General features: G+C 41.5%; 1 protein-coding gene across 5 annotated transcripts in view; it reads left to right on the top strand.

Annotated features, from left to right (window-relative positions):
* Window positions 1–27,038, top strand: part of ITGB4 (integrin subunit beta 4) — a 261,824-nt gene that overhangs the window by 200,749 nt on the left and 34,037 nt on the right. For all 5 annotated transcript variants that reach the window (XM_085616984.1, XM_085616983.1, XM_085616982.1 and 2 more), the window contains exons 31-32: window positions 1,278–1,460; window positions 15,316–15,447. In XM_085616984.1, coding sequence (XP_085473110.1) covers window positions 1,278–1,460; window positions 15,316–15,447 — 315 coding nt within the window. The remainder of the gene's footprint in view (window positions 1–1,277; window positions 1,461–15,315; window positions 15,448–27,038) is intronic.

Genomic DNA, 27,038 nt, shown 5'->3' with positions numbered 1-27,038 from the left:
GTCTACAACACCCAAAATGTATTAGGTTGGCACACAAAAGTCTTGCTCTAGAAACAGTATCCATAATGACCTGGAGAAAAGCGGTCAAATGGTGTAAGAGAAATGATAGGAGCTAGAGTTCATCACAAGAAACCTGGAGAAGGTAGAGTAATCGATGGTGGCATGGAGTCTACAGTGGAGCTAGTGGAGGGTCAGCTGTCAGTGGTGGAGAAAGTGATGTCCTCCAGAGATGAACAAGTCCAGAAAGTGCTGGAGGCCTTGGTGCACTGATCTCAGAGTTCCAGGAAGTATTGATATGATATTCTAGGAAGGATCCCTCAAAGCTCTGCTGTCGTTAGTGGGGACATATGAGGCTTTAAACAGTGCTAAGAGGGCGACCACGTTCCTGTGCTAGGGTGACTTATCCTGACACTAGATTTAATATTTATAAAGGTCCTTCTGACCTTCTTTTTGGATCATCTGACCCCTCCTGACTATGCTTGCCCTCCCTTGATGAGGAAGAGCATACCGTTTACCCTCGCGATCCAAATTGACAGCTCCCTCTTCAGTGGTACAATCATGGTGCTATCATATGAAGCAGTGACTTTGAAGCAGGGAATCCAATATGAAAATAAAAGGATATTCTTGTTTCCTGGGTTAATTGCTGTTGCAGGAGAAATGGTGCAAGTAGGGGAAGGTTTGCAAGGACTTACTGACATTCAGTGTTGCAGTTGTAGTGTGGCAGCCACCTCAGCTAAAAGTTTCCCATGGTAATAACACTTTCTTCTTTATGGAGCTAAAGGCAGCTAGATCCTTCAGGGAAGAACTGAATTGATCTTTTTCAGATAGTTGAGAGCTATTTTTGTTGTTAGGAGAGCTAGTGTCCATGTCATATAGCTTTACCACCACTTAGTGGTACAAGTGTGCTTTGGGTAAGAGAAATTCTGTGGAAATGGTTTATATTTGGTTCATATTGCTGTGGTTCGGAACACTTTCTTTGTTGTGCCCTAAGGCTCCCACCTCAGTCCCACCCTTTAAATCCCTGTTTGTTTGCGCTATTCCTTTTGTCGCTCCAGAGTGGAGAAATAGCCGTTCTTCTAGTACTCTATGCGAGAATAGGTGTTATGGTGTGATGTTTGTTAGGGTACTTTTGTGCCAGTCAGCAGAGAACTGAAAAAATGTTAATAAATATTCTTAAAGTGTTATGTTACTGCCGTCTTATGAAGCCATAAATGTCAGGTATAACCATTAGCCAAATCAACGAGGTGTGAGTGAATGTGTCTACATTGTCTCCCTAGGATCAATCGGCCAAATGAAGAAGGTTCTGATCAGTGAAGCCAAGAAGCGTACGGTTCTAATCGAGAACTTGCGAGAGTCACAACCCTATCGCTACACCGTGAGGGCCAAGAACGGAGCTGGCTGGGGGCCAGAGAGGGAGGCCACCATGAACCTGGCCACACAGCCTAAACGGCCCATGTCCAGTAAGTTACTTAATCAGTGAGACTGTACATTCTACAAATGGCCAGAGCATTAATACATCCGCTGCTTCTTCCCACTACCCACTTCAGTTTCTTTTTTGGTGTAATACAGTTTTTTCCCTTCCATCCCCACATAATGCAGCAATATAGTTTGTTTACATCAACTAAAAACCTGTCTCTTTACTATTTATGGTAACCTCTGATATTTACATAATCCTGCTAGGGGTACTTCATTACATAACTGTTTTGCTGCTGATCCAGCCTGCAGAAAAGCTTTTAGACATCTGTTATGGCTTATTGCAGAAAGTATTTGCATGTCATATTGTTCTCCATGCAACAATGCCCAAAGTAATGTAGCACACCCACATCACGCAGTGCAACAGGACTGTTCTGGCATACATGTGATGCCTTACCACACTGCATGCACTTCTTGTGGCGTTGCCCATGCTCCTAGAAAGCGAGTGCCTCAAAGTGTGTCTGTACTTTCCTAGTCCGACCATAAATTTGGTTCATGCACTGCTCCACACAGACACACGTGTGACCAGAGCAAGGACCAGAGGAGGAAACCATGCTGCCTTACTCTTTAAAAAAAAAAAAAATCCAGCACATATTGTGAAATGCAGTGCTTCCAAGACAATATATAATGTGCAAGCCCTATAAATTGACACATTAGGTACTGGTGTAGTGACCTCCAGGACTGGTGACAATGAAAATTTGCCTAGCTTAGTGAAGGTAAATTTCAATTCTGTTAAGGACATGGAGGAGAGGATTATGCGTTCCTTCTTCGCTTTAATCACATATCAAAAACAGAGCAGCCATTAAAGTACTAAACAACTACTTTTCCCCCGAACACCAGGGAAAACAAAACCAAAAAGTCCATATGTCCTTCTATATTCTCTGCAGCCAGGTCCCACCATAGTCATCCGGCGCTGCCTACTCTCCCTCTTTCTTCACGCGAATCACGCCTTAAGTTTCCTTTTCCGCATCTTATTTCGCTCCATCATTTCCTGCAAAGACAGGCTGCATGAGTGACCATTCCACAACCTCTTTTTACGCAAAGAACATCATCTCTCGAAAGGCAAGAACCAACATTGCAATAGACATTTATAGCCATTCTAGTGTGAAACGTAATCGAAACATTGTCAACTTGGTCGAGAGTTCTTACCGGGACATAAATCGATTCAGTTGCCATGACAAGCAAAGGTTCAGAACTAGGTTAACATCCCAGAGCACTGCATAGCATGGTTCTAGTGGAAGAGAGAGGCAAATCCCTCTAATCAATCTGCAAACAAAAGGATGTTCTGCAATTGGGGCACCATGTATGGGAGCACACCCCGCTGAAATCTCAGAGTAGAAAGGTTTAATTGAATGATAGCCCATCCTCTGCCAGGCTCGACTATGCACCTGAACTACATCAGGCTCTGGAGAGGAGGAACTCAGGCTGGTGCGAAAGGCCTGGGAGTTTCCAGCGTTGTCTGTAATCTTCCACGCCATTAGATGAAAAGACCCCTCTTGCACCAATGGATGCGGCTCGAGATCCAGACTCAGCAGAATGTGAGAAAAGTGGGGGAGTCGGATTGGAGCATCCCTAGAAAGTTCCAGAAGAACTGGAAACTATACCTGAGACTTCCATGTGGGTGTTCTCATGACCACCTCCACTTGTTGCCTTCATACCTAAGCAGATGCCCGGATGATCATCAAGGAGGGGGGAAAAGCATAGCCCTTCTCCTGACTCCAAACTTGGAGGAACACATCCCTTGCCTCAGCTTGCGGATCCAGTCTCCAGCTGAAGAACCGAGGCGAGATGCAAACATGTCTATTGAGAATGAACCCCATTTGTCGATCAGGTTGCAAAATACCTGAGGGTCCAGCTTCCAGAGACTCAAATCCCGGAGGTGTTGGGAATGCCAGTCCGCTATCTGGTTCGCTCAGCCCGAGAGGTGTTCCGCCCTGACTGAAATCTGATTCTCCACACACAAAGTCCAGAACTCCTTTGCCATATTTGCCAGGGCTTTGGACCTGGTACCCCCCAGGTGACTGATATATCTCACCACTGAGACATTGTCCATCTTTAGTAGGACCAAAGACTGAATCCCGTCCTTCATCCAGCACTGAACAGCAAACTCCCCTGCCAGGAGCATCAAGCAATTTATATGTACGTTCTGTTCTTGTGGTGACCAGCTTTCTCTGGTGGAGAAATCCCCACATCTTGCGCCCCAACCAAACCTGCTGGCATCCGATTCTATTACCAGATCAGAAGCGTAACCGAAGATTGCCATCCTGTTCCAGGCCTCAATATGAGAGAGCCACTATTCTATTTCCTCTCTTGGTTCACCTCCAGCGAAACCCACTGCAAATAGGTTTGACCCTTTCTCAGGTGCCATCTCTTGAGGTGCTGCAGGGCCTGGAAAAATTCGCCTTAACTGATGAAGTGGGCGATCTGTCTGAGTGACCTGGGGGGTTAGCTAGTGTTTCACTCAATCAGGATTTGTAAAGCACAGCTGCTTCACCCGTGAGGGTGTCAAGGTGCTGTGTGATCATGCTGCTGGATCATGCTGCCTCTACCTATTGGTTGAACATCCAGGTCTTGATGTTCTTCCTGAACTGCTGGACCGATGGTGAGGCTATGAGGTACAAGGAGAGTGTATTCCAGGTCTTAGCCTCCAGGTGGGAGAAGGAGTGGCCTCTGCTGTTTGCTCAGCGAATGCGTTGAATGGCTACCAGGGAGAGAAGTCCGGAACAAAGTTTCTTGTGGGTTGTGTGACAGTTCACTCGTTTGTTGAGGCACGCTGGTCCTTTGTTGTGTAGTGCTTTGTAAGCTTGGGTGTGCAGCTTGAACCGGCATCTCTTTGTGACTGGTAACCAATGTTTGACGGAGCACGTGCCTGAGCTTCGCCATCTTCCAAGATGGAAGTCACAGGGATGCTGATGTGGAGTCTATGATGAACCCCAGGTAGATTGCTCTCTGGGCCGGGTTGAGCAGAGACTTCTTTTTGTTGATGATATACCCCAGGCCTTGCAATAGGTTTATCGTGGCCTAAAGGTGTGCCATCAGTTTCTTGGAGCATTGGGCCATGTCGTCTAGGTAGACTATAAGACAAATTGCCTGCACTCTGAGAAATTCCATCTTTCAGGTCCAATCGCACCATCCAGTCGGACGGAAGCAGCATGTCCCTGAGTAGATGAATGCCCTCCATTTTGAAGTGACTGTACACCAGCCACTCGCTGAATTCTCAGAGGTTGATCACAGGTCTGCGACCCCTAACGGTCTTGTCGACCAGAAAAAGGTTGCTGAGAAAACTCTTGGGATGCACTACCGACTTGCAGATGGTGCCCTTCTGCAGGGAGCGAAAACCTCTTAATCTATGAGCGCTGCATCGCAGGAGGAAAAACAGATGGGTCTTGGGTAGGAAGCTTGCTGGGAGGAACTGTAAAATTCTATGTGGAATCCCTGCACTGTCTGCAAAACCCAGGCATCTGAAGTCATCGCCGCCTACACTGGTAGAAGCAGCACCAGCCGCCCCTCTACCCTTATATGAGCAGAAGGAAGGACACTTACAGTAGCCTGCATTGCCGCCTGCTTTCCTTTGAATCCTCCACAACCACGTAAGCGTTGTCCTCTCGTTGGATTGAAATTGGAGAAGCACGGTAGTTTGAACAGACCACGTCTGGAGCATTGTCTCCTGGAGGGTGCTGGGTGTTAGAAGTGGCCAGTCGAGCGGCCCCTGCCTCGACTGGCCCCTTGGAAAACCTGGGTGTGAAGATGCACTTAATGTTGGATTGCGCCTTGTCTAACAACAGAAATGCTGCCACAAGTTTTATTAAATCTTTCACAAAAGAATCCCTGAACAACTTCCCTTGCGTAACCGCTTCTGCTCCCAACAAGGCAAGATCCCCAATTTAGGATCTACCTTAATAAGGCGGGAGCAGCATCGCTCCGTGGACATAGCACAATTGGCATTCCCCATGAAAACTATGGTGCACAGGGCCCAGTTGGAAAGGACATCTGGTGCGATTAGGGAACCTGAGGTATTTTGGTCATAGGGCCTAATGCATCTAAAAGCTTCTCTTGGCATGAGCACCACGATCTATTGATGCCCTTTTTCAGATCTTGGAAATACTTTGCTTGGAATGTGGTAATTTTGGCATCTATATCCGGGGTGAGGGGAGGGCACTCTACCCGAAGGCGGCTGTGGGCATCTTTTTCTAAGGGCTTGCGCAGCCATCTCACCACATATTTAGCCACTTTTTCAGCTGGGACCCACTCTGCTGGCCTAGGATGGATGATATCATTGGGTTCTAGCATGTCTGAATCACACTGTGGCGTGGGTCCGAAGCTGGTTACAAGACCTGAGGGGGCTTAGCCGGTGCTGGGGTGGTAATCTGCGCGGTTTTGGTTCATTCCCGCGCTATTTGATCAGAGAGGCGTTGTCCATGGGCCCCATGAGGTCATTTACTGCCCTGTAGATCGAGGAGTCAACTGCCTCATAAAAGTATTCATTCATCTGGAGGAACAACAATTAGTCGTCCTCCTTATAGGTAGCATGTGAGGGTTGCATGGCCATTCTGGCAGAAATGATCGGGAGCACTGTGCGCTAACAATCTATATGTATATAAGCACCTAGGGACATAGTAACGCGTAAGGCCTGAATATGTGGGCTGAGGATGCCCTACTAATACACACACACATGTGTAGATATATGAGGCTGGGAGGGAGCCCAGGCAATGTGAGTGGCCGGAGGCAATCAGGCAGGCGTGAGCCCTGGGGACACAGACACCGTGTAGGATATTGTGGGTAATCTAAGCTGTCCGGTACTGTGTCACAACACTGGCCATCAGAGGCGTTAAATAATTTACTGACCCGAAAGGGCATCAAAAGAAGCACTGCCAAATCCAGATCCCACTGGGGCGTCAAACAATAAAATTAGGGGAAAATACTGACACAGCGCTGAGCTGGACATAGCCTAGGGCAGCGGGAACAAGGCGGGGTCAAATTCATGCTCCGACGGCACACGCTTAACTCCCAATATGAGGGAGACGTGCATCGTGGAGCCAGAGTGCCTTGTCTGATACAGGGCCACAGTGAATCTAAAATGGGCACGATTTTAAAGCATGGCATGAAAGCTTAAATACACTTCAGAAAGGCCCCAAAACCACCAGTTTAATTCAAGAGGGAAATAAAAACACCGCTTAACTGGCTTCTGAGCAGTGAAGAAAGAGGGAGAGTAGGCAGCGATAGAGGACTACATTGGAACCCAGCTGCAGAGAATAAAGAAGGACTTACATACATTTATGGTTTTGTTTTCCCTGGTGTTTATGAGAAAAGTAGTTTGTTACTGCTTTAATGGCTGCTGTTTTTTTGATACGTGATTAAAGCGAAGGAAAGCATAATCCTTGCCTCTGAGTCCTGACATAGAATTAGATACAAATGTTTCATGCATTGGGCATTATAGTTTGTTAAAGCATTTGGTGTGAAAGTCCAAGTTTTTCACCTCACAGCCCTTTTCAACATGGAGTGTGCATGATCTGCATCTAAAATTGTTCCAAATTATGAGGGCATTTTACAAAGGTAAACTTACGGATGAGTAAATCTACACATGTAAGTTTATTCTTACACTAATAAGTAGCTTTGCTACGTTTGGCTATTCACCAAGTGAAAAGTTACTCAAAAGTGTAGGCTCACATGTACCCACCATAAAATGTAAGGGTTGGAGTCTAATATACTAGTGTAAAGTTATTACTTGTAATTTTTACACATAGTTTATTAAACCTAAAAATAAGTTAGTACAAGTATTTTAATTCCAATTAATTGCTTTGAGTGACAGGATTAAATAGCCTGGTGCTTGAAACTCGGATCACTGGTTCCCCAACCATTGGTATGTCTATATAGAAATTAGTTGTACACGATCCGAGGAAACAAAAAACTTTTCTTCCAAAAGAGATCGGTCCACTTTCATTCAATGAATGCAACTTTGTTCAATCCAAGTGTCCAATTATCTAATCCAAAAGATAATTATGATGTAGTTCATCCAAACAATATTTAATGATGACACAGCTGACACGTGTTTCACAAAATTATCACTTCTTCAAAACTGTTTAATAAAAATAAACAAACCTTAAACCATATTTTCAAATATACTGTGAAGCAACCAAAAGTCAAAGAACATTTCTTATTTGTCCGACATGAACATTTCAATAATAAAATTATAGTCAAAATAACCATAAACTTTTAAACATGGTGTGAGAGCTACAAAGATTTTGTTTAAAAATGATTCACATGAAATTCACAGAATTGAACATCTCAAATACTGACATTATAATCAGAATGGCACCACCAACATATATACATGCTGTGAGAACTTAATATTCCCCGATACAAAGGTTCATATAATATGATTCATATTTATATAATATTTAATAGATGATTAAAAAAATCATTTTTTGGGAACAAAACGTTCTTGGAGTGTGTCAAATTACACAATGTTAATCTCGAAATATAGACAACTACAAACCTTTGATCTAATATCTCAAACATTTCCTGGGCAAGAGCTGAACAGGAGAAAAAATAAACTGAGAAATTGGCCCTACGTGAAACTCACCCACAAGTGTCAGTTTATCCAGATGACAAGTGTTACATGAAATTGAATTAAAGGTAGTGGGGAGTATAGGAACAACATTCCAAAGAACAGTAATTAGAATAGCAAATTGATTGATCTGCAATATGCATATTTGCTTATTTCAACACATAGACACTATCCAAATAACTGAATAACATATACACCACTCAAATTACTTCATATTTCACTATACTAATTTTCAACACTAATCTTTTATGGGCGCCGGAGTAGCATGCTACTCGCCATAAAAGCGCTTCAACGCCCATCAGGGGTAACAGGTGCTATATGAATGCAAACCTTTCTTCCCCTTCTATCCCTCCGCTATCCTTCTCACTCCAAATAACTGACTAATATCCACCACTCAAATTACCTTCATATTTCACCATACTAATTCACCACTTATCCTTTATGGGTTTCCGGAGTAGCGTGCTACTCGCCAAAAAAAGCACTTCAACACCCCATCAGGGGTAACAAGCGCTATATAAATACAAACCTTTTTTCCTCTTCTATCCTTCTGCTATCCTTCCGAATCCAAATAACTGACTAACCTATCCACCACTTAAATTACTTTCATATTTCACTATACTAATTCAACACTTATCCTTTATGGGTCCTGGAGTAGCGTGCTACTCGCCGAAAAAGTGCTTCGCGCCACGTATGGGGTAGTAAGCGCTATATAAATGCGATTACAATACAATACAATACAATACAATTATGGTCATACAAAAGTTACAACAGATCAAGTAATATGCCCACATTTGTAGGCCTATATATTTAGGCATATTAATAGAACTTTTGTAACTTTTGGATGACCATAATGTTTATGTGTTGAAATAACCAAATATAAATATTTCAGATCAATCATTTTGCTGTTGTCCTAATTACTTTTCTTTGGAATATTGTTCCTATCCTCGCAACTATCTCTTATTCAAGTTTAATAGAAAGATGTGTTTATCACAAAAGCTGTTGTTACTACATGAAGGACACCGATTAGAACCCCAATGAAGACCCAATTACGAAAAGGATTGTAATACAATTATCACACTCACAGCACATATTCTGCATTGTCATCAATGAATTTAAGTAATGTTCTTTAGCAATCCACCTGAACTTTTCTAATCAATATGACCACTTCCGATCAATCATCAGTTCAAAATTCCAACTCCACGGATACAAATATCTGAGATAATAATACACCCAAAAATTATTCTGTGTCCAAAACACGATTACTCAGTAGATTGATCTTACTCAGACCAACCCCCAAAAACACACTTTCTTTCTATAATGACACCAAGTAATTATCATAGTTAAATATACTAAGTTAACATTTTCAATAACATACACCCTGGTCAATCATTATCAGATAAACTCAGTTAACCCCATGCCCATCTCACAGTATATCAAATTCCCCACCCCCAATTCCAATAAGAGTAAATAGACAACTTAGTGTCTTAAAATTAGAACCCCTTCTAAACAACTGGTCTGCTCACTTTATGATAAATCTTGCAAATGATCCTCTATCGCACAAATTTCAATCTATTCAGCACATGTTAAGGGAAACTGAAAGAAGTAAAATAAGCATTGCACATCTTAAGTCCATGCCCTCACAAATCACATCAAATTAACCAATACATTCCATGCTTCTTACCTTCGCGCATCTAACAGACAAGGTCCCAATCCGACCACTACATAATAAACCGAGCAGTCTAACAGACCCTTATTAAATACTGTTTTAAAATTGCCCGTCAAACATTCTCCACGTGATCTCTCCCCGGAAATAAATCTGAAACTTTTTCCAGTTAATGCTCATGCCTAATTATTTCAATTTGCAACTTGCAACGCAAAACCAATTCTTATGAAAGGTATACACCCAAAAAGGTTATAACATGATATACATTTTTCTGAAGCTCAAACAAGTTCTATTCCATTAAAATGTATTAAAACATATTGACGCAAATTGTGTTGTATTCGAATCCTATTTTCAAAGACCATAATGTTAGTGGTGCCAATCCCCTAAAGCTACACATCCATAATTGCTTCAAAACAGCAAATATTTAAACCTCTAAATTAAAATTAGAAAAATATAGCAAAGTCTCTGTGACATGATTCAATACAATCTTACAGCATTCTGATCCTAAAGACTTTTCTTTCTTTTGGAAAAGAGACGTAATAATCCAATACGATTAAACCTCACAGTAAAAAGACTCCATGCTCTGTACTCAAGTCCTATCCTTTCATGGTTAAAAAGGCTCCCACAAGTAAAGGAAACTACTATTCTATTTCCTCCATGCCACATCTCAGATTGATCTTACAAATGACCACAATATGCTAACACTGGCAGAGGAAACTGCTAATAGCTTCCATGTCTTCCTATAATTCTGTAACTGCACCCCAATCTTACAACATTCCGATCAGAAAAACTTCTCTTTCTTTTCAAAAAGGTGTACATGATAATCAAATCTAATTAAACATCAAAGTAAATAGACTCCGTGCTCTGCACTCGAACCCTATACTTTCACAGCCTAATAGTATCATATCATTCCCTCAATACCATATCTACTATAGATGTACAAATAATCAAAAAACGTCACCACAGGCAAAGGAAACAGCTGAGGTTTTTATGACTTCTAATAGTTCTGTACCTAATCAATAGAGTACAAACTTTTGTTGTGAAATTGACCTCCACAGTCACACAAGGCCAACCATTTTTCATTAGGTATTGCATTAACTCTTAAAGTAACGTATATAACTCCCTGTCCAAATTAAGTCCCAACTGCACTGTTTCCAATTCATTTATCCAGAAGTTATCCCACCCTAACTCTTTTCTCCACATTCCCACCTCTTCTGCTAGCAACATAGGGCCTCATTATGATGTCAGGCGGTTTGGAACCGCCCTGCCCTAAGTCGGCGGTTCCGACCGCAGTATTAGGATGTGAACGCCCATAGAGTCCAATGAAAGCTTGTGAGCTGTGCGGAAAAGGCCTGCAGCACAAGCTTCCATTGGAAAATGGATGTTTGTAAACATCCCTGCACTGTGTGGCATGCACCATGTGGTGCATGCCACACGGTGTAGTGATATTTAGGGGGCACAATAGGTGCCCCCTAGAACTCATAGCAGAGGTTCAGGGGTATTGGGGGCCCTGCTAGGGCCCCCCAGTCTCTTTCAGACCGCTATTCCATGTAGGAAAGGCCGACATGGAAACTGACATTATAATCCCGACGGCGTCATTCAAGGGATTACAATTCCGCTTCTTTCCCGACAGGCTCTGTGAGCCAGTCGGAAGAGGAGCATAATCCCCCCCACGGGTTTCCTTCTGGCTGGCATCATCTTAATACAGTGGTCGGAGGGAAACCCTCAATGCCAAGCGGAAAGCCTCCGACAGACTGTCTGAGGCTTTCCGCCTGACATCGAAATCGGGCCCCATGTGTTCAATGGCAAAAAATCGAGTGTTATCTAAGTCCAACACCTTCTTGAAATGTACCGCCATATTTCAAATCATTGTTTTTAATCGCTACAATGTGTTCCTCTCATCTCTCCTTCAGTTTCATCGTTGCACAACCAACGTAATTTCTGTTACAAATACACACTAATAAATATACACAAAGTGCTACAATTCATAAATGACAACATCTCCAATGTATATTGGTTGGTAACACCAGTAAAGCTTTTCTTGTTGTCCAATACATATTTGCAACATATGCAGTTTCTGCACTTATAACAACCACTTGGTTTCACAGGTAACCATCTTTGTGCATCAGAAGACTATTCAGAATATTCCTTATACTCAATAGTATTGCTAGGACTTAATAAGGTTTTCAAAGTATGTGCTTTCTTAAAAATGACCAATGATTTTTGCAGTAATAATCTAGAAATTTCTGGATCAAGGGAGAGAACCTCCCAATACATCAGTAGACTTCTGTAGATTATACTGTTACCACTGCTATAGGTTGTAATGAACCTGATATCACGGTTTTAGTAGTCGATCTTTTCACTTTTTCTTTCAACAATTCATCTTTATGCTCTCTGTCTAGCTGAATTCAAAACCTTAGTATTATAACCTCTCTGAAAAAATCTATTGGTGATTTCCAATGCCTGTTTCTCATATTCGTGCCGGAGACTGAAATTCCTCTTGGCTCTTAGAAATCCTCCATAAGGAATATTGTTAATCTGTTTCTTTAAGTGACACGATCCAGCACGTAAAATGGCACTTGTTGATGTTGGCTTCCTAAATAATCTAGATACAAGTCTCCCTTCATCAATATACAACTCCAAATATAGAAAACAAATATTGGTTTGACTGTATTCAAGACTTAAGGTGACATGAAATCTGTTACTGTTTAAATGTCTATGAAAGGTTTTCAAATCTTCCACAGTACCTTTCCAAATCATAAAGTTAATGTCCCCATTACACAAGATTGTCACACTCTTCCCAGAGACCAGTCTAGGCATACTCCCTCTCATACAACCTTATAAAAAGGTTTGTATAAGAGGGAGCAAACTTGGAGCCCATTGTCGTTACTTTTTTCTGCTGGTGCACTTGGTTCTGATACAAAAATAAATTGTTAGATAACACAAAGTCTGATAAAGCTAAAAGCATTAGGAAATGTTGAAAATAGCCAGCGAACCAATTTCATGTTCAATGCTTGTGTACAGACTATTCATATCCATTGTTACCAAAAGAAAATCTGAACCCCAAACAATGTCTCTCACTTGTCTCAAAAAGTATTTTGTGGCTTTGATATATGAGGGTAAAGTACTCACAAAAGCAGCTAGATAAATCTTTTGTATATGATCCTGTACCTGATATGATCATTCTACCTGGGGGTATCCTTTCTCCTTTGTGTATCTTGGATAAAAAATAAATTATAGGAATTAAATGATCCTCAACATTCAAATATTTAATACTACTCTGTCTCCAGTAACTGTCTGCCAAGATGTATTTTTAATTTGGACTTGAGAGACTTCCTCAATACGTCAAGAACATCATGTTCAATCTTCATGTTATTAGAACAATCCCTCAATTAGCAAATAGCCTCAAAATTGTAATCTTTCAAATTCATGACAACCACATTTCCTTCCTAGTCTGGTTGCCTTATAGTAATGGATCTGTCAGACGTCAATTCATGTAATGATTTTAGTTTATCTTTATTTAGATCAGACTCAAACCCATCATATCCTTGTGTTTCCAAATCTCTCATCACCAAATTTAAAAAATGTCTATTACATTGTTTGTTTGCATCAATGGAACAAAGCAATTCTTACAGTGGTATCGGGGTCTATGGCAGCGGTGGGCCATTCTTATTATAATTTCACTATTTGAGATGTTCAATATTGTGAATTTAATGTGAATCAGGTTTATACAAATCTTTGTATCAGTGAATATCAGACTCTCACAGCATGTTTATAAGTTGGTGATGTTATTTTTCCTATGATTTTATTTTTGAGATGTTCATGTTGGACTATTGCAAATAGTCATGTGCTTTGGCATTCGGATGATTCTCTGTACATTTGAAAATATGGGTTTAAGTTTATTTTTACAGCCCTTAAAAAGCGGCAGTGTTGAAAAACACGTTGCTTGTGTCAATTATTAAATATTGTTTGAATGAACTATATCATAATTATCTTTTGGATCAGAACTTTGGGCACTCAAATTGAATAATGTTGCATTCTTAGAATGAAAGTGGACTGATCTTTTTTGAAAAAAAAGTTTTGCTTTTTCTTGGATGGTATACAACTAATAAATATTTTAATGTTAAATATTAATGTAATTAATTTAAAAACATAGCACACAAAACAAATAAATGCTATGGCCTTAAGTCACTTAATTTTTAATTAAATAGCTAATTATTTAAATATATTAAATTATATTTGTTTCTTAAACTTATATATCCCAACTAAAGTATAAATATATATGTATGTATTATGTACATGTTTCAAGTTATGTATAACAAATTTAATAAAGGTAATTCGTTTTTTAACTAAAAATGTAATTAATACTTACATTTAAAAATGTTAACATATTTTATAAAAAACGAATAGTGAAGTTGTATTGATATTTACTTTTCTTAACATTATATTTAATGTATTTATATATAAAAAGAGATAAAATAATTTTATTAAATCTAACATTAGTTCCTATGAACTTTTATTCTACCTCCCTGCCTCCATTATTTTCTATGTGTTGCAGTACCAGTGGTTGGCCATCTGTTGTGTTCGACTTACTCCACCCCTGAGCTTAAATACATTTAAGTAGTTTTGGATCATTTTTGGCTGTAGTAGCTGTAGACGTGCAGTTTATGAATAGCAACAGGCTTACTCTTTTGTGGGTGACTGGATGTCCCTACTTAAACCCCACATTTGCACTTGTTTAACCCATTCTTACTCCTCCCTAATTTACTTATAAATATTCCCCATTTTCCAGCCACTCCCCCATCCTTCCCACATTTACTACTAAAATGTATACCTTTGTTTTCGGAGATCTCTGCAGACGGGGTGGAGATCTCTGCACATAAAAAATCAGTGGAGGCGTAGTCCTCTGCATGTAGGTTAGTGACTAGCATTTTTAGTACTACTGTAGGACTACTAACATACTGCAAAATGCAGTTTGTGACCAGACCTCTGTATGTTTAATTGTGACAGAAGATTTGACTGGTGGAAGTGGGACTCCATGTAACAAGCGCAGTAGCGCTGCAAGAAGGCCATGGGCATGGGTGCAAAGCAAGTAAAATCCCCCTTTCGACTACTACTAGGGTAGTAAAACACAGCAGATATCATGGTTCAATGGGTCTCTCAGGGTTCTGATCCCCGGTGCCATTGCACCTGCTGCACCAATAGTAGCTATGGCATGAGCAAGTGGTTTGTCATTTCATTTCAGTCCCCACAGCCGTGAAGTGGGAAATTTAAAAGAAATGATGAACAACTCCTCATATACAGTAACCACTTACACACTTTGAATTCCTTTCACAACTAAAGAAACGATTTGCCACAATATCAGATACTATCAACAAAATGCTAGCCTTGAAAAAGTTGGAAGGATGAAAGGTACATGGTGAATTTTGCTTAGCTAAATAGAACATTTAAGGTTACTCTTAAGCTGTGTGTGGGCTCTTTAAATAATAATGTTTTACCTTTTCGGTGAGGAGTCCCATTACCGGGCGACTGTGTAATCAAAAGATGTAAGCTGCTATGATTGATCGCCACATGACTATGGATAGCATACACATCTCTCTCTTCTCTGCAGTTCCCATCATCCCTGATGTGCCCATCATCACCTCCGAGGAAGACGACGAGTTTGACATGTACCTGATGTACAGCGATGATGTCATGCGCTCCCCCACTGGAAGCAAGCGGCCCAGTGTCTCTGATGAAACCGGTACGTACCATTGTCGCTCCCTGCACAGCATATGAAGACCCTGTTAGATCCAATAATTGGCCCCAGACAAAACCAGATTATATTGGGCTGAAATAAAAAGAATTCAATATCGTGCATATCTCTAGGCTGATGCTGCCTGTTCAGAAATCTGTACTGTATGCCAACAGTTTCAAAGAGGTTTGTTTTCTGCAGTACACACCTATGGCTTTCAAAGAATGTATTCCATCCCTATGAGCTATAAAGACCTCAGTGTGTCCATATGATTGTTAGACTGTAATCTTCAACAATGGGCAATGCTTACCCATGCGTTTTCATATGATGATTGAGTTAGTCCAAAAAGTGTTTTATGTCAATTTTGCATGGGTTATCATTTATTTAAATTCTAGCACTTACATAGGAAAACTATTTACAGATTTTGTAAAAATTATAGAAATATTAGAGGAAAACATTTAACACAATAACAAAAGGTGTTTATCAAAAACAGTTGCATGCATAAATGAAATGCTGTATATAGAAAATTACTAGTACAAAATCAAATAGGCTTGGAAAGATATGTTCGGCAGTATGGCTGAAGATATGGTGGGTGATAGGTTTTGATAAAGACAAGTAAATGACAATTCATATATTACATTATATACATTAGAAAAGGTGTAGGATAGATGGTGCGGAGATAGGTTGAATATGGGTGCCAGAGGCCTGCAAAGTGGGTAGGTGTGGTAGATGTCAGTAGTTGTTAAGTTTAAGTTTGTGGATGCACTTTAAGATTAGTTTGAAGATATGTACCTAGCTAGTAGCTAACTAGAACAACTGTAGTTGGTAAAAATGGGCTAGTTTACTGAATGACTTAATTCTGGGCACTGCACTCTGGATAACACATGTACTCAATGTTGGCACTTAACTCTCCAGAGGTAGTGAGCTGAAGCAGTCAGGGCTTATTTTAGCAAGTGTTTGAAGTTTAGAATCTCAGCCCAACTTGCCATTCTGTGCAGACCTCATAAATGCCAATAAATATTCCTTGATGGAAATGAAAAGGTTACTTGTAATCTTGGATATCCATTGTGGTATTCTCTATTGTACGCATAAGCAACCTGCTGAGCTTTGCAGGGTTTGCCAGGAACTGCCACCAAGATCCTTCCTAAAGTTGCTTTTCAAAATGAACGGAGGTGTTAACTGTCCGCATCATTTATCGTGGGTTCCAGGAAATCCTGACAGCATTCTAGCTGCGCCTCAATTTTCTTTGCTTTAAGGTTAGCTGCCTATCCGCTTTTTTTTATTTTATGTTTCATTTCTAATTAGGGGTGGGAAAGGGAAACCAGATGTGCTATTTTATTTATTATTTAAAAATACAGTTTTCTCTGTATTAAAATATATTCTGACACCCCACACATAAACAGATTTGCAGTGGTCATGAGTATGAGGGCTCCTGAATTTACTGAAGAACCCTTTGATGAATAACCAGGCTTTACAAGTAGGTAACTGTTTCTTATTGAAATTAAAATATATTTGAGGTCTGGCATCAACACTCTTTGCCTCCGTTCCCTGCCCTGCACTTCCATATATAACTCCTGGGTGTCTGACTAGAGATGCTATTCTAGAAATATGTGCTAAATATGAGGTCCCAGATTGTGATGTCCAACCTCCAGGGGCTGAAGTTCTGCAATGTGTGAATCTCAGGCCCAGTTTGAAAGTTCTGGTAATCAGGTCAGTGGCTTTAGAGCTCTGAACTTAATCGTCTGGTTGTAGTATGAGAGTTTTTACATTCAGTACTGCTACGTAAAAGCTCCTAAGCCTAGGGCAGCAGCTCTAGAACACGATTAGTACATCTCTCAATTCCTCTGCTCCAGTTTGTGAGCTCTTACTCTCAGTTCAGTCAGTTTTCGGCTTCTAAGAGCCCAAAACCTCTTGTCGATATTTTTTTTTTTTTTTTTTTTTTTTTCTTTTCTTTTTTTTTTTTTTGTCCTCATCTGCCAGACAAGTTTAAATATGCAATCTTGTAGGTTTACACACATTGTGCTGCCTCAGTAGCCAAGACTGGTAGGGGCAGTAATAGAACGAAAGGCTCACCCCTCAGCAACATGTTTCAACCTTCAATGATCACTGATTTGCTACCAGACAAGCAATTGCTAAAGTCCAGCCAAGGTACTAAACTTAGCACCATGAAACAAGTGACCCCCGGAATGAGGATGATGGCATAATCATTGGACCTGGGGGAAAAAAAAAAAAAAAAAAAAAAAAAAAAACCCAGATGATCAATGATCCCAATTCAGGAGGTGCCAGAAAGATCTTGTGTCAGGATTACCAGATCTGGCCAGGTCCAGCTTGGAGACCAGCAAAGTAGAAGCATACCAGTCATTAATGGAAGGAGGTGAAGAATCCTTCCATTTTCTGCATATCTCCCTCCTGGCTAGCAAGATAGCATAAAAAATAAGCTTTTTTGCCAAGGAGGGGACCCCTTGGTAGCAACCAAAAATTACTAATGTTAAATCTAGGGTAATGTTAACTCCAACAGAAAGTGAAAGAGTCTTACTAATGGCATCCCAGAATGAGGACAGATGTGGGCAATCAAAGAACATATGAATGTCAGAAGCAGCCACCAAACCACATCTCGCACAGGCCACACTACTCCCCTCAGAGAATTTAGAAAGACGAAGGGGTGAGTAGTATGCTCGATGAATGGTGAAAAGATGGTTCCTGCGTAACCATGCAGGCTTGACAATATCCCACAACATCTTACAAGACGAAATCCAAAGATGTTGCAAATCGGAATTGATGACATGTTGAGACCAAAGATCCTCCGGCAGTGAAAAAGTTCCGTCCATTTCCTCCAAGATTAGATTATACCACAGTGAAATTTCCTATTTGGCAGGTGGCTTATCTGCCAAAAGCGTTATAAGATAGCTATATACGCCCAAGGAATATTTAGCACCATGTGGAGGCTGAGCAGAGTATGCACGAGACCAACTCAACATCTGAAGATATTTGAGCCTGGAGAAGTGTGGACCAATTTTTGTACAAAGATAATCCCAGGGTAACAAGTCCCCGTCAACAAAAAGGTTACCCCACTCCTCCAACCCTGCCTCTCTCATAGGTGTAGCTAGTGCATCCCTTAACCATGCTGGACCATCAGGAAGGCCCCACAAAGGTGTCCTACTTCCATAATAACCAACTTTAATTGCTTTAGACACCTGGGCCCACATTCTTGCCATACCCCTTAAAATTTTCAATTTAATTTTTTTGAAAAACTTGGGGTTTCCAAATTTAAAAAGAAACCCTGACTGACTTACACCTTCTACGTCCAATAACATTGAAAAGAGGGAACCCACTCCAACCCCTACTGGTCTTTTTAGTAGGATCCTAGCATGTGAAAGCTGGAAAGCCCAGGCATAAGCCTGGAGATCAGGAGCAGCAAGCCCTCCTTTTTCCCTATGTCTCCTAATTTTTTTCCAAGAAATTCTTGGGAGATGTTTATCCCAAATAAAGGTGCTAATATCCGACTGTAATTTCCTGATGGAGGCGGGATCAAAACATAAAGGTATCGCATTAAACAAAAAAGAAACCTTAGGCAGGATGAACATTTTGACAAGGTTGACCCTGCCCAGTAGGGAGAGTGGAAGATGGGCCCAGGACTGGAGCAACCTGCGACAGTCCTTTGCAATTTTTAAAACATTAATAATAGTAATCTGATCGAGGTCAGATACAATATCCAAACCTAAGTATCTCATCCGACTCGCCGGCTGGATTTCAGAATCGAAGGTACTTTGATCGATGTTCCAGGTCATCATCTCAGTCTTTAGAGCATTAATCTCATAGCCAGAGACCATCCCAAACTCCGATGCCAGCCTGAATATTACTGGGAGGGCCTCATGCGGGTCAGACGTGAAAATGAGAATATCGTCGGCGTAAAGTGCCACCTTTCTCTCCCAACCCCTGTACGCAAATGCCTTGATGTTAACACTGTCCCTCAAAATCTGGGCAAAGGGTTCAGCATATAAATCGAACAGGAGTGGGGAGAGAGGACATCCCTGCCTAGTACCCCTCGAGATGTCAAATGAGTCAGAGAGTATACCATTAACCAAGACACGGGCACTAGGGTTACTATAAAGAAGACTAATCGCCTGCCGAAATCTACCCCCCACGCCAAACTTTGCCAAGGCCTCCGACAAATACAACCAATTAACTCTGTCGAAGGCCTTGGTGGCGTCCAGCGTGAGCACCGCCAAGGGCAAAGACTTCAAACATGCCATGTCTATTGAACCCATCAAATCAAAAGTTAGTTCAAAAAGCTGTCGCCCCTTAATAAATCCCTTCTGATCGACATGTAAAATGGAAGGAGCAACCAAGGCCAATCTATTTGCAAGAATGGAGGCAAAGATCTTATAGTCTCCATTCAAAACCGAGATCGGCCTGTAGGAGCCACAGGCGGTTGGAGACTTCCCTGGTTTCAAAATAACAGTTATGGATGCGTTATCCCATGACACAGGTGGTCGTACTCCATCAAGCAGTATCTGATTGAACAATATAACTAGGAAAGGAACCAGCTCCTGCTCCAAAGATTTATATATTTCAGCAGGCAGCCCGTCAGGCCCAGAGGCCTTGCCTTTCCTGGCATCCCGAATGGCTTCCCTTACCTCCTCTTCCGAGATTTCACTATCTAACATTGCTGATTGATCAGCAGAGAGTTTTGGTAGATCTATTTTCCCAAGCCATTCATTAATCGTATCAGTATCCAATATCTTATCTTCATGGTAAATATCTTGATAGAAATCTTTAAATGCTGCTCTAATATCTGCATCAGAAGAAAGAGGGACATTATTGACATAGATCAGGTTGATGTTGTTACGGACCTGATCAGTTGTAACTTTCCATGCCAATAATTTACCAGCACACTCCCCATACTGAAAATGAGCAATTTCGCTGGCCTCCCATCTTTCCTGAAGCCGCCGGTTAAGGATCGAGGTCAGTTGGCCTCTTAGGGTCAATAGTTTAACCCGCAAAGGCGCCAAAACAGCTTCTGTGGAAGCTAAGTTGGCATCAATGTCGGCCTGTGCACTAGTCAGGTCCGCCTCAACTGAGGCAATAGCCTCTCTATATTCCTTCCTTCTATATGACATCTTACTTGTAATAAGACCCCTCAAAGAGGCTTTAAGTGAGTCCCAGACCACACCAGGTCCAGCAGAACCCACATTCATCTCTAGAAAAGACCTCACTTCAGATTTGAAAAAAGAGACATCTTCAGGGTGAGAAAGTAGAGAACGGTCAAAGGACCAAGTCCTAACTATGTCGGAGGTAGGTACCATAAGTTCCAGAAAAACTGCAGAGTGGTCAGATAGATGTGACGGAAAATAACAAATGTCCCTAACTGCATCGGATAAACTATGGTTGATTAATATAAAATCTATCCTGGACTGGTGATTATATTTATAATTTCTGAAAGTAACACCCTGCTGCTGCCCGGCTCTTAACCTCCAAATATCGATATATCCGTATTGTTTCATCTCATTCAACAAGAAAGATCTTGATTTTGAAGGGACACGGGATCTACTGTTATGAGATTTATCCAAGACTGGATCTAAAACAATATTAAAATCGCCGGCTAATATAACTGGTTCCGGGAAGGACAAAAGGTGAGAAAAAATCACTCCCAAAGATGTAGGGTCATCAAGATTGGGACCATAGTATCCAACAATAGTAAAACAGGCACCCATAATTACCACAGAAGCAATAACCCATCTTCCCGCAGGGTCGACTATAGACTCTAATACCCTGGCCCTAAGCTGTTTTCTGAAAATCAATGACACTCCTCGGGAAGTCATAGATTGTGAAGTTGATATCATAAAATCAATCCATTTATTCTTTTTAGCCAATGTGTCAATTTCAGACTGGATCAAATGTGTCTCTTGAAGGATGATGACCTGGGCATCAGAGTCCCGGAGATACTGCATCAATCTTCTAGCCCTAGGATTAGTACGGAGCCCATTGACATTCCAGGACATAATCTTTAAACTAGACATCACTACTAAACCAGAGCACAGCCAGTCTTGCCTTTATAATGCGACCAGATATATACCAGATATATACCGACCCACCTCCAAAAGAAGACTCGCAGGACAACATGAGAGACTTTAACAAAACCTACAAAAAATAGAAAAGATGGCTGATGAGGAATTTTTGAATTTTGCCCGTGAACCCCCCCCCCCCACCCTTCACCCTCCCCGTGGAGAACCCGTGGTGTATCTAACCGGATCAAGTCCAGTAGATGGCACCCCTACCTCAGGCTCCCATTACACGCCCCCCCAAACTCACAACTAAAAAGTAAGGAAAAAGAGGTGATCCCACTTAAGATAGTGTACTTTTTTTTTTTTTTAGTATTATCATATATATATATATTTTTATTGTTTATTTTTTTTTTTTTAATTTTTTCTCTCTCTCTCCCCTCTTCATCTTCTTTCCCCCATCCACTTTCCTTCTCATTCTTTTTTTTTTTTTTTTTTTTTTTTTTCCCCGTGCTTCAATCCCTGTGAGCAACAATAAGGCAGTAAAAGGACCTAAACCAAAGCCTAAAGAAAACGAGTTAGGTACTATTACCAGATGACTTATTGCCTATATCCGTCAGGAATTCATCAGCAGCTTCAATTGACCTGATGTTTACCATTTTATTATTATACATGACCTTCAGAGAGGCCGGGAACACCAATTGAGCAGAAGCGCCCAACTTCCTAAAGGACTCGAGCCGCCTTCCAAACTCCCATTGCTTCTCAAGTGTGACCCTAGAAAGATCGGATCTGATAAGAAAGGTAAACCCCTTACCAAGTAGGGACTTCTGTTTAAGAGCTGCACTCAGAATCTGCTCTTTGAGAGTATATGTAAGGAAATTAACAAGAATTTTACGCGGCTTTTGCCTTTGTGGGTTCTGTTTGAATGGTTCCCGATGGACCCTCTGAATGTCGGTTGCTAGCTGCTCCAGGGAATGACCCAAACATAAACCTTCCTTCAAAAGGGAAACAATAAACTGCTTAATATCTGCCCCCTCAGACCCCTCCGGAACATTAAGAATACGAATGTTACATCTTCTTGCGTTATTTTCTAGAACCTCCATCCTGTCCAGCAAGGCCTGATCATCTCTTTTAAGTTTAGTAATGTCCTCTTCTGTCTTAACTAGATGTGCTGACATCGTAGCTAGTTTTTCCTCCAAGACTTCTGTCCTAGTTGACAGCCCATCGATCTTATTATCCAATGATTGACAGTAATCACGAATCTCCTTCTGAATAACTGAGGATTGCTCAAACCCCTTTTTTATGTCCTGGGACAAGGTAGTGAGCATCGAAAATAAAGTGGCTGCCGAGACGTTGTCCGATGTTGCTTCTTGACAGAGTGGAGTTGAAGGAGCAAGGACAGGGACAGATGTTGCCAAAGATAGCTCGAGAGATGGCTCCGATACAGTACCCCCCCCCGGAATCGGAGTGGGTAAGGCCACCTTCACTAGCGGCTGCAACGTCGCCCCTCATGTTAGAACTAATAGATGATGCCTGGCCTCCCACCATCTCACAAGACAAAACACCACTTTCAGATATACTAATAGGTGGGGAAGGTACAGAAACTATAGGAGCAACTGAGACAGCTGGCGCTGCCTCCGTCACAGTCGCCACGGAACCACAAGGAACCAAAAGGGTTGGCACAACAACTGAAGAGGCAGGGGTTGAGACAGAAGATGGAGGTAAAGCAGGGGAAAACATTTGAACTGAATCAATTAGTGAGGTCATTGTCTTGGATTCCACAAGGTGCAAGACCTGTGGAACAACTTTGAAGTATGACCGTAGAGATGGTGTAATTTTAGATGTGGCCTCGACTCCAGCAACAAGATTGCGTGCTGCTTTCCCTCTGGTGCCCTTTGATTTCACCTCTTTAGATAGATAGGAGGAGGTTCTCTTACCAAGTTGGGGTGGAAATACTGCACCAGGCAGATTAAAGCCGGTGGCAACCCCCCTCGTATGCACTCTAGCCTGCTCCTTACCTCGTCCTCGACCTCGGCCTGATTTCCCACCTCTCCCCTTACCTCTGGACGTTTGGTAGTGTTGGTGCAAACCTTCAGAATCTTTTAATAGCGCACACTGAGGTAAGACTGAAGCTGATTTCTGTGTACTTATACCGCTGCTGTACCCGTCTGCCGCCGTCGTAACCGCTTCGGTACTCTCAGCTGTCCCCTGAGAAGAGTTTTCAAGGCTGTCTTCAACACACACAGCACGCACCCAACTGCGCGCTCTCCTGCCGCGCCGCAGCTCCAGGGCGGCTAAGGACCACGACCACCGGACTAGTGAACAGCTGATGTGAGACGAAGATCCGTGGCAACCAGAAGTATCAGCTGCACTTCGAAAAATATCCAAGGCGTCCCCAGCCGGTATTCTGATTCCAGAGCAGCAAGGCATAGAGCAGAAGGGGGAAATTAGGACCCAGCGGAAAACAAGCGGCAGGCAGGCAACAGGCCGCACGTAGCACGGAGAAGGAGACAGAGGGAAACCAGCAAGGCACCGAGACACTGCCAAACCCGGGGGAGCAGAACAGGCGAAATGGCGAAATGCACCGGTAAGAGATTCAGTACGGTGAATTAGTTTCCAACCTCAGCAGACATCAAGCGGGAAAATCGAGGGAGCCGGGGGAAGCGAGGAAACGGGAGCCCGAGCTTACGGAGCACCACGGCAGATCAGCCGTCTGCCGCCATGTTCTCCCGTGTATGTTGTCCAACCTCTTGTCGATATTGTCTGAGCTCCGAAACTTTGAGCTCCAGTTTGTGCTGTGTACCTTCAGACTTTACTCTGAGCTTCAGGGCTACAGCCTGAGATCTCTGTACCTTGAGTTTTATTTTGAAAGCTGTGTATCTAAGGACTTTGTTATCCTCGATTGGCTACTTGAAATCTCTAATAATTGTCCTCATTCCTCATACATCCAATATCAACCAAGACTGACAAAGCATTTAACAAAAGAACCCTTTAAAGATTGCAATTCAGTGACATAGAATAAGTTCACAGCTAAACTCTCCCACCTTTCAGCAAGGGTTTCCCTAATCAATGTGTTTTTGCAACTAGAGGTGGACAGGCCAATGGGGCTTATTAGCCAGCTTGCCTTTTCATGCATGAACTCGTCTGAAACAGGTTTAGGTAAGTTTGAGTTTAAAGAATTTTAAGAAATCCATCTGAAGCAAAGTAGTTTCTCATGGTCAAACAATTCTACTTAGGTTGAAGTGATAAAATACTTACAATACACTAGCCTATGCTGTAACATAAATGTATAAACTCTCAGATGTGTAAAATGCTGTTACACCTGGAGAGGAGTGATGTTACCTTCAAGTTGCTTTTTTGCATCTGAAAAGCAAACTTTTTTAGCAGAGCTGAGGACACCCTGTCACAGCACTTGGCCCATCCTTGACTGTGTTTTTGATGCTACTCAAAGTGCTATCAATCTCTCTCAGTGAATGTAAACAGATGCAGTAAAATTACTACTCACTCCAGTAGATCTTTATTACCTAGCTTGAGCTAATGGATTTTTCTAAATCTGACTCGTTCTTTGGTTTACCTCATACAAAGTGTATATGAATGGGAGTTACGATGGCAGAAAGCTACATACTTAAAGTTTAAATTATTCAAAATATATGGAACAGACGGGTATTTGTTAAATCTGGACAGGTATATTCTATATGAACAATAAAACTCTTGGAATACCTATGATTTAATAATGTTCCCTCAAAGAATGTCCTGCTCACTGGACATATGGTGGTATGTCAGAATTCCGAAGACAGAAATGGTGTCCTTAAAGTATATTGTAGGCTAAATATCGAGAACCAACTATTGTGAAGATAATTATATATAGGTATGTATAGATTTACTATTCTGAACTCCACATCAATGTACCTCGATGATGCATCATCAATTCATCAATGTGGAGTGAGTCCTATATTTACACACACATATTTATATCAATTTATACTTACCTTCACGGTATTTTGGTGGTCGATATTCTGTCCACAATATTTTTATATGGCAATATTCCAACCACCATACTCTGCTAGTAGAACGGACAATGTAATAAGAGGATACCCACTAGTGCAAGCATCAAGGTTGCATGCCAGCAAAATCATGGGACAGATGTACTAAGCATTTTAACAGTCACCAACTGTCCAATTCAGCGTTTATGACCATTAAAATGCTTTTTTCTTTTACACTAATCCTTTGTTAGGAGTCAGGAAATTCAGTACATTGAAAGGGCATGTTTTAGGCATCTTTTCCAAATACCAATGAATCAATGTTTTGCGTCTGATATTCGGTCACAAAAATAGGATATTTTACTGACACCTCAAAGGTGGTAGTAACCCATTCACAAAGGGGAAGTGATCCAAATGGGACCCCTTTCCCTTAGCGAATGCAAAAAAAGAACCTTTGAAGTGTAGGCAGTAACTTCTTTTTTAACACAGTCCTGTCTCCTTTAAGGAAAACTGCCTGCATCTTAAAATAAATCACAGATATTGTGGTTTCCTCCCTGTGATGGCCTCTAATCGTGAATCACAATTTGCTACCTTGGTTGAATTACAACTCATTGCGATCCAGATTATTAAGAACCAACCTATTAGTACATAGGTTGGTTCCGCTGTAATAAACCGCAGTGTAGTATCCCTCTCAAAAGAATACATTTCTTCACATCAGGAGGTTCCTGGGATTAGGGGTGAAGTTGCGAAGGGCATACGAGCAGGATTATATTGGAAACCAAAATCCTCCCCTGGCAAAAATGATCAAAATAGCCACTCACTACAGAAGAGCACGGCTAGAATGAGGTAATCTGGGCATAGCTGAGTCACACCATTAAATGAGTGTTTTGTCATTTCTTGGATACTTGATGAGAATAGTGCAGGCAGCAGAAAATGGATTGCCACTACTGTCCCATTGCAACAGTCCTCTCAATCCTTTGGTTAGTATATTACAAACCATCTGTGATCACCAAATATAGACCCAGGCATCAAGTACCTTAATAAGCAATGTTGCACTGATAGTTGGGACCAGTTTGTCTGGTGTTCGCACATGTGTATATACCTGGTTTGAAGGGCTGATGGTCAGTATGTGTGTGCTAGGTGAGATCCAGGGTATAACATGATAACATGCCTGGGACCTGCACCATTGCGGTCTTAGGTCAGGTAAGGCTCAACAACCTGCATCTGACACCCAAGCCAGAAGATGTTCCAGGATGACCAAAATTCTACAAAGCACAAGAAAGCTTTGGAAGAGGCTACTGGGGTGAGGCTGGGCAAACCGAAGGCACAGTCTCCTGTAGTGGGAGGTTAAGTGGGGCAGAGATGCATGCAGCATTGTCACTAGTTTGCAGACCCTTTGGGCATTGTGGTCACTCCAAAGGCATAACAATTAGGCTCTTAGTCCCAAAGGTAAATTTAGATGTGTATATATAATCATGTGTGAATTTACTCTTGTATATATATATATTCACACACACACACACAAATATATATTGTGTATATATATCTATATGTGTGTGTGTATAGACAATACCCTTTGAAGTTTGTTGTTTTGTTGCACACATTTGTCAAAATTATT

The sequence above is a fragment of the Triturus cristatus genome, chromosome 7, assembly GCF_964204655.1.
Source record: "Triturus cristatus chromosome 7, aTriCri1.1, whole genome shotgun sequence".
In the NCBI taxonomy this organism is placed as follows: domain Eukaryota; kingdom Metazoa; phylum Chordata; class Amphibia; order Caudata; family Salamandridae; genus Triturus; species Triturus cristatus.
The sequence above is the reverse complement of the archived record's forward strand: the minus strand, read 5'-3'. Positions and strand labels throughout refer to the sequence as shown.